This window comes from Ochotona princeps, chromosome 9 (genome assembly GCF_030435755.1).
Source record: "Ochotona princeps isolate mOchPri1 chromosome 9, mOchPri1.hap1, whole genome shotgun sequence".
In the NCBI taxonomy this organism is placed as follows: Eukaryota; Metazoa; Chordata; class Mammalia; order Lagomorpha; family Ochotonidae; genus Ochotona; species Ochotona princeps.
In genome coordinates, this window is record NC_080840.1 from 34,066,093 (window position 1) to 34,078,419 (window position 12,327).

The 12,327-nt window shown below is 48.4% G+C and overlaps 1 protein-coding gene across 1 annotated transcript in view; it reads left to right on the top strand.

Annotated features, from left to right (window-relative positions):
* The first annotated feature begins 10,893 nt into the window (after positions 1 to 10,893).
* NIPAL2 (NIPA like domain containing 2) overlaps positions 10,894 to 12,327 on the top strand; it is an 87,941-nt gene continuing 86,507 nt past the window's right edge. The window contains exon 1 of the mRNA XM_004580626.2: positions 10,894 to 11,179. Coding sequence (XP_004580683.2) covers positions 11,045 to 11,179 — 135 coding nt within the window. The 5' untranslated portion in view covers positions 10,894 to 11,044. The remainder of the gene's footprint in view (positions 11,180 to 12,327) is intronic.

Here is a 12,327-nt window from a genome sequence, read left to right on the forward strand (position 1 = left end):
GTGACCCAGCACCCTGTAGCATAGTTGTCGTTTCCCCCTTGTGATGGTGGGAAGCTGTGACTGGGAGCTGTGCCCATTGCCACTGCCTGGCCTGGATAGTCCAGGAGTGCATATCGCAAGTCCAGGAGGAAGTCCATATTCAAAATTCAAAGTACATTCCTACTGAAAGTGCATTACTTTGCACCATCATAAAGTTGAAAAATCAACAGGAGGTGCCACCATAAGCTGGGGACCTGGTCAGTCCCTCCAACCCAGGTCCTCCCCTTCCACTACTGCCATCCTTGGAGGAGAAGGGATAGGGACAAGAAACACACCATTTGAGATTATTCTTGTTTGTGATTGTGATGAAACGTTTATTCTGTGTCAGGTGTGGGCTAAGTCCTTTTCATTTCTCATCTCAGGCAGTCACCGTTGATCAATCTATACAACAGGAACTATTGTTCCTAAAAGGAAGGAAATACATAAAAACTTGGAAAGTGAAGTAGCTTGGTTAAGACCACACTCTTGATGAAGGACAGAGTTCAAATGGAAACTCAAACCTGCCTGGTTACAGTGTGCTGAGCTAACCACTTACACTGTGCTGTATTTTCCTGTAAATATGCAGAGCAGGAAATTGTTGAAATGTACTGTGTAGTTCCTGTTCTGAGGACCCCATAATTGCATATGTCATGCTCACAGATTGTTACTCCTGTTTTACAAATGCACCTGCACAACAGTGAACAGCCAATAAAAGGTGGTGCTAGTGGCTGACTTTCATTCTTCCTACATTTAAGGTGTTCCAGATATTCCATCTCTCTCAGATCCCCGTCAAAGTCATTCGAAGTTGAGCCTCTTTGAGTCAAGACTTCAGGATGTTGTAGGAAAAGGGATTCGTACCTTCTAGAGCCCCTCTCTCATCCCCTAAGTAGCCAGGGAGTTTATTAACTGCTCAATGCCTGCTACAGAAGATAAAAGTCTGCTTCGTCCCCAGCTTTAGAGTTGAAAACTTTCTGGATGCTCATCAAACCTCTCGCTTCACAGATGCGAGGTGAGTTGACTTCTCCAAGGTCACACAGCTGCCAGGTGGCAGAGCCAGACCCGGAGCTCTCACAGATACTCCTAGCATATGATGCTTTCATAACTCACACTGCCTGTGAGAAGGGAAGAAGCTGCTCAAGGAAGTGGAGGGGAGCAGGTGGGAAAACTGCTGTGTGACAGAAGACAAAGCTTAGCCAGCCTCCTTACATATTACATATCCCCCAAGGCACTCCCAAATAACCCAGAAAGACCACACCAGAGTCAGGTCCCCAGGGATTGAACCACCACACCAGCCCAGCTTGCCTTATCACTCAAAGCACACCTGAGCTGTGGGTGCCAGTAACCAAGACAACCCCTATAAAGACAGCACATATTCCCCATGCACAGAGACTTTTGCTTTGCTTTGTTTTAAGCAAATCCGGGCCAACCACTTTTCAGAGAAAGCTTGTATACGTCGTCAGGAGGGTGGCCAGGACACTCAACCGGCTAGACTGGTTTTAAGAAGTCAGGCTTGGGAGCCTGCAGGAGACACCACAGATGACACTCCATGATGATCCTGGAAAATTTTACACACAGTGAAAAAAATTCTAATTAGCAATCTGGACTGAAAGCTGCTCCTGGAGGCTACTCCCCAGGCATCGAGCTATGCAGGGCAGCAGGTGCCCACCAAGCCTCGGCAGGCTGTCCCTGCACACATACGTGGCTTCCCTCTCCCTCTGCCCCCACAAGGGCTCTCCCGTGTTCCTGACACACTCGCGACCCTTCCCAGCAGTCAGTTTCGTCATACTCTTCTCTCCGACCTTGAAGCTTGCCTGACTACCTGCCTCCTGCCTTCTAATTGCTCCTTTTTCTGGAGCCCCAGATGAACGTCCTACCGTATGAGTGGTTAGCACTTTGTTCACACTTAGATTGCACTTATTTCACTGTTTAGGCATCTGTTTAGGCATCTGTTCTTATTTGTGTACATACTTGTTTGTCTTTTCATGGTACATTCTTCTAACTTGGAATGAAATTCCTCAAAAAAAGGGGCAGATTTAGTTTGCACTGTGAATTCCACATTGTGTCCTGGTACAGGGCCATATGACCAGTAGGCAATCAGTCAAATTCGGATGTTGAGGATGCTGACCATAATGGCGGTAGAGGAGAATTGAGAGAGTAGAAGAAAGAAAATGAATTTTGATCAGGCCAAATGACTATAGTTTAAAGGATAAACTGGACTACCATACAGATCAAACTCCATACCAAGGAGAATGGTAGCAATGATTACAATGCCTAGCCACGTTTGACTTCACAAGGCATTTCATTAGCACTCAATGCAAGACTGGATTGCCTCTTTTATTCATCTCCGTGAAGAGCAAACTAATGGTTCCTTTTACCTGAGGTGGTCAGACATTTGGCCAACTGCTCTTCTGGGTGCGTCTGGCAGGCTGCTTGGGGATAAGGTTCATATTCCACAGGGCAGGCTCCATAATGCCTACTGGCCTTTGCAAGGTGAGCAGGTGCCCTCCAGTTGATAGCAGACCTGATTACAGTGGGAGGGCACTGCTGTTTTCCAGCCTTCAAAGTCTCACTGAAGAAACAACAAATCCATTCTTCTTGAGCCTTAAGCCTGCCTGCTTTGGGCCTGACATGTCTGCCATCAGCTTTCCTGGGTCTCAGCCCTCAGACTTGAAGCAAGAGCACACATGGGCGCTTTGGGGTCTCCCGTTGGGGAACTATAGATCTCGGCACTTGACCTCCTACTTCATGTGAGCCAATGCCTCGTCATCAGTTTCGTGTGTATGTGTGTGTGTGTGTGTGTGTGTATCCTGGTGGCTCTGTTTGGATCAGTCTGACTGATAACACTCACCTGGTCTGTCCTTATGGAGCACAATAGTCCTGACTCCACCATATGCCAGCTGTGAGCAGAGAACTTATCCCACCTCCCTTCCTGAAGTGAACATTTTTGGTTTTGATTTTTAAAAATTAAAATTAAAAAAACCCTGTTTAAAAAAAGTGTTCTATGTATTTTGCAGAGCTTTTATAAGACTCAAATGAAATGAGAGGTCATAGGATTTGCCCACTGCGGGCAGGAAGGACAAGCTAACACCACAGTGTGAGTAGCCATGTATTGACTTGAGATCTGTAGCCAATGGACTAACCCTATATTGTTCACTCCAGAGCTTCTAATACCAATTGTGTTATCTTGAATTAGGTGTTTTATTTCCAAAATTAAAGACTTTGTCTCATGTTCTTTTAATACGCTTGGGACCTGCCTTCTCAGTCATGAATCTCTAACATGTTAAGATTGGAGGAGTGCAATTGCTCATTTGGCTAAATCCTCAATTTGCAAGTGCCAAAATCCCATATGGGCACCGGTTCATGTCCCAGTTGCTCCACTTCCCACCCAGCTCCCTGCTTATGCCTGGGAAAGCAGCAAAGGATGGCCCAAAGCTTTGAAACCCTACACCCATATGAGAGACCTGAAAGAAGCCAACTTCATGAATACCTTGGCATACATACGTTCCCGGGTGTCTCAGTGGAAGCAGAGGGCAAAGGAATGAGATGTGAGATGACATGTTGAGAGACAAGGCAGGGGAGGGCTCCTGGCACTCTCTGGGGAGGACTCATCTGGGTGGGATCTGCCTCAGCAAATCCCCATCTGGAAGTCAGGGAAGATGGGAGTGCTGGCTGTGGGTAAGGAGAGGCCTTGAATGAAGAACAGAACAGGTCAGTCTTAAGGGGCAGGGGTCCTACATGAGCACTTGGACAGCTAAGGATTCTTGCCTAGGACTGGGTCTGTCCTTATTTCTCTGGGCCTGAAAGCAGATGCTCCTGTTCACTCTCTTCTCCCTTGGCTGTTCCTCCCCATCATCTCCACCCCACCTCTTCCCCCAGCAGTGATCTCTCACTCCACTCTGCTCTCTCAGATTCCACTGTGCTTAGATCCTGCTGCAGATGTGGTTCCCAAAAACTCCATTCTGCCTCAGGCCCTAAGGGTTGTACCAGGACTGGTGCGTGGCCTCTCAGCCTGGGCTTCCACTCTCCAGAGACCAACCCCTTTCCATCCTCTCCAATCTGAATATCATGTCCCTCAAGTGTGGACTGATTCCAATATTCCATTTCTTAGAGACCTGCTGTGGTTTCAAAATGATGCTCAAATAAATAAAACTGCTGGCTCTCTCCTGATCTCCAAACTGTTTCTTATCTGAGGCCCTTCTTAGTAATAACTGACATTCTTACAATAAAGTACAGGGTGTTTTTTTTAATATCATAGTTAACTATGATTTGGCTGTCACCCCAGGACTCAAGTGAAACCATTCAGGAAAAGATCCCCCAGGGACAACTGATTTCCAAAGCCAATAGATACATTTCAGTTACTGTCTCAGCATTCTCTTTGAAGTTAATGGCGTTATCCAACACACCCTCATTTTTATAACTCTTGCTGGAGTGGCCATGGCAACAGACCACACTGAGTTTCCACACTAGAAGCTGTTGTGTTAATCTATGAAATGTGCCTCACCTTGCACATGCCCTTGTCCCCATTACAGTGGATACACATGGGCCAACCATCATACTTCATCTCTCTGTCCTTGCCAATTGGTCCAGGGATGAGTCACATGTTCTAAATGTTGCCTGTCAGAGCCTGTTCCCTGGATTTTCTAACTTAGGCCAGTTAGAAATACCTTTCACCAATTAATTTTGCTGTGTGGGCATATCTTATGATTGCAGTGGCTTACCCAGGAGCATGCAGGTGATATGTGGCTCTGCCAAAGATAGCAACGATTGGTTCAGGCCTCTTCTTGGTTATTCCTGGGCCAAGGGCTATGTAAGTATACTCTCTTGGAGGAGCAGTGAAGAAAGGGGAACACCTGAATCCCCTGAGGATCTGCTGGGCCAAGAACTGTCACTCCACCCACTGACCCCAGAAAGTGACATGGACAAACCCAATGTCACAGAGAAGATGCCTCTAGGGAGAAGATTGCAGCCACTGAGCACCAGCTGGGAACACATACTGCGGATAGCCCTACCTGGAGAGGCATATGAGGGAGGGAAGGGGACCAGTACTCCAGTCTGCCACATGCTCTGGACTGGATCCAAGCTCTAAATGCAAACTACTGGGAGCTACTATGGCATGATCCTGCCATAGGCTGATCTGAGGATGAGGCCTAGACCCCCAATCTAGGGTTCCTAGAGCCAGTGCTCCCCAGATGTTAGCTAAGAGTTAATGAATTTCTGTTTGAATGGAAATCTTGATCCACCAAGCAGCTCTTACCTCCCAAGTGGTTCTTCTTGGCCTTCTGCTCTGATTCAGTCTACTCTCTCTGTGCCCCTGAGCTGAATCCAGCCAGCTCTGTTTTTGCAAATAAAATTTATTGGAACACAGTGACACACATTTATGCACATATTGTTGGTGACTGCTGTCACACTGTCATGTCAGAATTAGGTGGTTGGGACAGAGACCTACAATCCATAAAACCAGAAGTTCTTACTCTCTGGCCCTTTATAGTAAAAAAAAACTGGATAACCACTGCTCTTCCTGGCCACTCTCAGCCAACTGCGTACTGGTGGTTCTCAACTCTGTGGCCTTGGCCTGTTCTCACCCTTGTGTGTCCCTTTTTGCTGGGGTGCTCCCTGAGTTCCTCAAATTCAGCAAGTATCCAGCTGCTCTCATCCTATCCTACAAATCCGGCAGCTCTTTCCTTTTCCGCATGTGAGTAAATGATGCTGCCTTTGTACCCCATAGCTCAACGAGAGTCTGTCTTAGTCTCTCTCTTCTCTTTCCATCCCTGTCCCCTGCAGGATGTACAGGATTCCCTTCCAAGTACGCTTCACTCTGTCTCCTTCTGTCCTGCATTCTCAGAGATCCTGATCTGAACCATAACAATGTCCTAATTAGTCCACCCAGTTCCAGCGGGTCTCCTCTGAAACTACACCTGCTGTCTTCCAAAGGGATCTTCTGCATTGCTAGTCTTGTCCTGCCCACCCACTTGTCTGGAGTAGTTCAAGCCCAACCTTGAGAAACCAACACACAAAACCTTGCTGTTGGTCCTGCTGCCCCTTTACCCTTATTTGAGCATATATAGTCAGCTTCCTTATCTGCAGATTCCACAACTTTGGAGTCAACCATCTGCAGAGCAGAAATACTCAGGGGGAATGAAACATTGCATACTGGATATATAAAGACTTCCGTGTCATCATTTCCTGAGCAATACACTCTAACAGCTACCTACCCAGCTTTTACATTGCGTTAGGTATTCTAAGTCATCTAGAGATGATTTAAGCATATAGGAAGGTGTGTGTGGGTTATGACATTTTATGTAAAGGATTTTAATATATCTACAAATCATGGTATCTATAAGGGTCCCTGGAAGCAATCCCCCATGAATCCCAGGGGCAACCGTATCTCCTACTAGGGATTGTTCCCTGTGGTTCCATTCATGTTCTGCAGTCTCGTGCCCCTGTGCCTTTGCTTGAACCTTTTCTATCACCAGCCCTGTTTGCCCCCTGCCCTTCCTTCTCCCTCTAGCTGACACATCTCAGTATGCCCTTCATGCATCGTCACTGCTTACAGGCAGCCTTCCCAGGCTGCACCTGCCAGCCCTAGCTGAGTGTGTCTTCTCTGTCCTCTCCCTGCCCCGTGCTGAAGTAGATGTGTAATATTGAAGCCACTGCTCTGCATGTCTATTTGCTGCAGAGTGAGACTTGTGCTTTTCGCAACTTTGTGTTCTTGGTTTCTGGCACAAACTATTTGGTGAACTGAGCTGACCTTCAAGGTGTTTCCCATTCATATAATCTAGGACTTAATGTTCACAACAATCCTGGTGATCAATATACTGCTTCCCACTTCATGAATTAGGAAACAGAATCTCTCCAAGTATGCAGTAAAGGCATGCAGCAGATTGGGGGCCGAAGACAGCGCTTAGAACCAAGTCTACACATCTTGAATTGGAAACTTCTGACCACAGAATCTTGATTTTTTTTTCTGGATTAGCTTTTTGTATTAGCTATGAGATATATCACAGTTACAAAAGAGCAATAAAGCAGAGATATGTATCTTAAAAGAATGATAAAAAGAATGAGACCTGGTGAGGTAGCCAAGTGGCTAAATCCTTGCCTTGCATGTGCCAGGATCGCATATGGGCACCAATTGTATCCTGGTTCCTCCACTTCCCATCCAGCTCCCTGCTTTTGGACTGGGAAAGCAGAGAGGATGGCCCAAGGCTTTGGGACACTGCACCAGCATGGGAGACCTGGAGGAAGCTCCTGGCTCCTGGCTTCAGATTGTTTCCAGCCATTGAGGCCACTTGGGGAGTGAACCAGCAGATGGAACATCTTTCTCCCTGTATCTCCTTCTCTCTGTACCTGCTTTTCCAATAAAAATAAATACATCTTTAAAATAATAATAATAATAACTAATAAATAAAAAGAATGCTCCCATAACGCACCACCTGATGTAGCCCCTAAGACACTCATCATTTGTGAAATACTTGTTAAATACTGTTGACTGACTCAAGCTAAAGATAAATTTAAGCAGGGCCTGGCACAATGGTTCAAATGGCTTGATTCTATACATGCAAGTGTTGAAATCCTATGAGTGCTGGTCCATATCCCAGCAGTTCCACTTCCATCCAGCTTCCTACGTGCGCCCTGGGAAAGTGGAAGAGGATGGGCCCAAGGCCTTGGAACCCTGCACTTTGGTGGGAGACCTAGAAGGGCCTCCTGACACCCAGCTTTGAATCATCTCAGCTCTGGCCATCGTGGCCAGTAAAGCAGCAGATGGAAGATCTTTCTGTGTCTCTTTCTGTCTGTAGATCTGCTTTTCTAATAAAAATAGGTAAGTCCTTTAAAAAAGATAAATTTAAACAAACTAAAACAACTACCGTTAATCATGCAAATGGGTGATCCCCATTTGCAAGAGGGTTAAAAGTTGAAGCATCAAATGACAATAGCACCAGAACAGAATTCCTGCAGTTAATGGAGGGAGACCTACCTTCACAGTGCAGTGCTAGGTTGGGGCGGCAGGGAAGGGATGTTGATCAAAGGCCTTGCCCTCCTATAGAGTGAACAGAATGTCCCTGAAGAGACCCTGCAAGAGGCACAGGCCATCCCAATGCTGGCACAGTCTCCATGGCTCTGCCTACACAGTTGTGCCCAAAATAGCTGGTGACATTTGTGAACTGTGAGGGAAGGAATGCTGGTCACGACATCTGTGGTTCGGCCTCCCCCACAGGCCAGGCCAGCAGCAGCAGCCAAGGCAGGGTGTGCTGAGATCTGAAGAACAGCAGACGTACGCCACCAGCAGGTCTTGTCTGTACCCAGCACTGCCTTCAGACTAGAGGTCGTAAGCAAATGGAAGGAAGCCAAAAGTGATTTCTTTTGAATTAAAAAGATAAAATGGGATAAGTTGAACATGGCAGAGTATGGGGGCCAGGTCATAAGGGGTCGCACATGACAGGTTCAAGACTTGCTAAGTTTATTGTCTCAACATAGAGGTTTTAAGGCGTTTTGATTTCTTGAGAAAGGAATGTGACCCATTCGGTATTTTGCTTGTTGGAGATGGTAGACCAGCTCACAGTCGGGCTGACAGAAAATTCTGGAGTAGGAGAGTAGGATTGTGCCAGGCTCTGCCAACTTCCCTCACCCTCCTCACTCCCACCCTTCCCTGGTGGTTCTTGGCTGGTAGAGCTCATGCCCCACTCTGAAAACTGCAAGTGTGTGAGAATCAGGTTCCCAGCCTCCATTGCAGGTGGGTCCTGGGCATCTGACCTGGCCAATGGGATGCAAGAGGTACAGTTGCTAGGGGAATTCTGGGAAAGGTTTTTCTCTTAAAAAAAAAACACACACAGGAACAGCAGAGACAAAAAAAGGAGCGATAATGTTGCAGATGCACACAGACAGAACAGAGCCTCTGTGGAGACAACAAATGCTTATTGTTTAAGCCATGTTTACTTGGCTATTCTGTTACGTGCACCCTAAAAAATATGAAGAGAAAGAAGAATTTATTAACGTCACCAACACAAATCCATGAAGTAGACTAGAGAATATGACATACAACCTCTCCTTCAACTGCTTACTTGATGCAAACCAGGCTCTTACATTTGGGAACAACCAGCTATGAACCAGTCACAGAGCATTTGGGGTGTCCAAGCAAGGAACGACACAACTCCCGAGACAACATGGCTTGTTTGTTCTGTGTCTGAAATAACATTTTCTCACTTCTCTCATTTGCACATTTCCCTAAGAAACACCCAGAACCTTCTCCGTCTTCCCCTGCCAGGCTGCAAGTCCCTTTTCTTGAAGGGTTGTCTTTCAGGAAGCCAGGGAAACCCACGCCCGCCTGTTGCCCTGGGAGCGTCTCCATATTTGTGCAAACAACAACCGTCTTCCCATCTCAGCACTTCAGGCCCCAGTGTGGAAGCACTGGAAGTCACAGAGGGAGCAAGATCTTCCTGATCTGATACACAGACTCCAGAGAATCGCAACACAGGCGGAACCAGAACATCTGGTTAGTGCGCTCCAGCCGCAAGCCGCATTTAGTGCCCATCCTAAACTCCCTTATTATGCAATAGCTGGCAACTTCTGGTCCTGTAATCTACCCAAAATGAGTTTACCTCTTTTTTTTTTTTTAAAGATTTATTGTTATTGGAAAGCCGGATATACAGAGAGGAGGAGAGACAGAGAGGAAGATCTTCCATCCGATGTTTCACTCCCCAAGTGAGCCGCAACGGGCCGGTGCGCGCCAATCCAATGCCGGGAACCAGGAACCTCTTCCAGGTCTCCCACGCAGGTGCAGGGTCCCAAAGCTTTGGGCCGTCCTCAACTGCTTTCCCAGGCCACAAGCAGGGAGCTGGATGGGAAGTGGAGCTGCTGGGATTAGAACCGGCGCCCATATGGGATCCCGGGGCTTTCAAGGTGAGGACTTCAGCCGCTAGGGCCCGAGTTTACCTCTTAAGGGGTGGAAATCAAACCTTCTCCGGAAGTAGTTGTCATGAAAACTAACTTTTATCTGCAGCTACTAAGGAGTTCACAGAGATTTACTTCCAAAGCCAATGACTCCCTGAGCAAGCAAGGAATTGCCTGTTGTTTCTGGTGGCTAAGGAATATGAAACGGGAAAAGTCTCGTTCATGCCGTGTAGAGGAGGCTACAAACTCCAGCAGGTGCACTCTGGAAACACGTGCTCACATGCAAAGTGCTGTTCAGGCAACAAGTCATGAGGCTGCTCCTGAGGTAGCGATCTTAGCATTGAAACTACCCAAAGGATGACATCTGGCCCCTTCCAGGCACAGCACAAGTGCTCCACCGGTAGGATCCTGACCAGTTGGGATGTCTGATGACGGCATCTCTGGAAGGTAAGTGAGAAACAACTTTGAAAACACGCGTTGGAGGTCCCTAAGCTGGTCCTGCCCTCCTTCCGGGAGTAGTTCCCAGCACTTTGCATGTGTCGACATTGCAATTGAATCCCTGCGATCTTTATCTTGGTATAACTTATGAAGTCTTGGAGAACTCACAGCTGTTCTCTATGCAAATCATTTTCACAATACTACTGAGACCTATCACCTATGCGATGGAGACGCTGGAACTCTCAGGTGGAGACGGGCAAGGCAGCTACTGTGAGTTCCTCAGGCGTTTTCCATCACTTGGACAAATATTTGCCAAGTGCCCGCCAGGGCATGAAGGTCATGGGATTTCACCTGATTTTCCGCAGAGGAGAGTATGCCAGGTGTTTAAAAGCCCCGACACCTGGACACTGTCCTCGGGCAGGTGGGCCTCCCAGGGTTGAAGACTCCGGAGCTTCCTGGGAGGCCGCAGGCCGCCAGGTTCCCCACCAGGCACCTCTTGGGATAGGAGGAGGCCGCGCCGGCCGGGGCGGGGCAGGGCTGGGCCTGGCGAGGCGGGCGCAGCACCTGCCGCGCGGTCAGGAGCCAGGTGGCTCGGCTCCGGCCTCGCCCAGCACCCCGCTGCAGGAAGTAGGTGAGACACGCGGCCTGGTGAGGAGGCGCCCGCTGCCGCAGCCCCAGCACCGGGAGCCGGGAGCCAGACCTAATGGCGGCGCTGGCGCCCGCGGGCCTCAGGGACGCCGCCTCGGCAGCCCTGGACGAGCTATCCCGGAACTTCACGTACGGGGCACCAGGCACAGGCAATGGCTCCCTGTCGGGCGCATGGTACCGCAGGAACCAGGTAAGGGCCGCCCTGCCGCCCGAGGGGGTGTTCCCGGTGGGGGCCGGGCCCGGGTCCGAGCGCATTGCCCCCAGTGCCTCGGCTGGCCCACACCAGGAAGCGCTGGTCAAGGGCATCTGCTCCGTCACCCGCTGACTGGGCTGCAGCTCTCCTGGGAGAGCGAAGGACCCCTCCTCCCCGTCCCCAAAGTCTTCCTCTCCACCTCTCCCGGCCGGGGCTGGGCTCCAGCTCCGCCCCCAGCCATCCTCGCTTTCCTGTCTCAGTAGGGTTCCTAGGAGTGGGGAGTGAATCTCACTCACTGTCACCCCAGGACCCTTTTGCAGATTTTTTTTTTAAGTGACATCTGGTACTCAGAAGGGCAGCCGACGTCAGCTGCCACGAATGCCTTTGTGTTTTAGTTCCCGATACCTGAGCACAGATTTTCCTTCAGCTCCGGCTGCGGCTGCCTGACTTTCGTCCGCCCTCTGGGGACACATTGTCAGCCCAAACAAGGCCGATTTGCCCTGGAAATAGACATCTAATGAGGTCAAAGGGACTTGGAGCTGCCGGTTTATTGTTGCCTGGGTTTAAACTAAAAAAAAAAAAAAAATCAGCCTTGCTGTTCTTTCCACTGGAAGCAAATGAGCGTCTATGGCGGTTTCCAGACTTGCTCCTGTGTGTGTTACTGTGTGCTGGTTCTTGAATAAAACCAGAGCTGCTTTCTGACTGTGTAACCACAAAACATCCTTACCTGGCTGGACTAGTCTGTTGATTTTTCACCAATAACCGAAGGTTGAATTTCCTGGTGTCTGTCGTCCTCAGCTTATAGCAGAAGCATTCATTTAAGAATGAGCTCTTCTTAGGCGATTCGAGGGTTAATAGATGTCACCTCCCATGGCATCACCCCACCACAGGACAGCTTTGTTTTCACATTAGAAGCCTCTAGGGTCTTTGGTTTTCCTTAATATTTCCTGGAATTCTCAATCATTTTGGCTCTCTGATCTCCAAACACAGATTATCATGTGACATGAATGGGAGGCAAATAAATAATACTTGCAAGGTTTAACTGGCTTTTGACAGTGTGTGTTTATACAGGATAGAAAGGGTGTAGCCAAGATACGCTTAGTTGAAATTACCCAGCTGACATCTAAACTATACTTGGTTTGAAA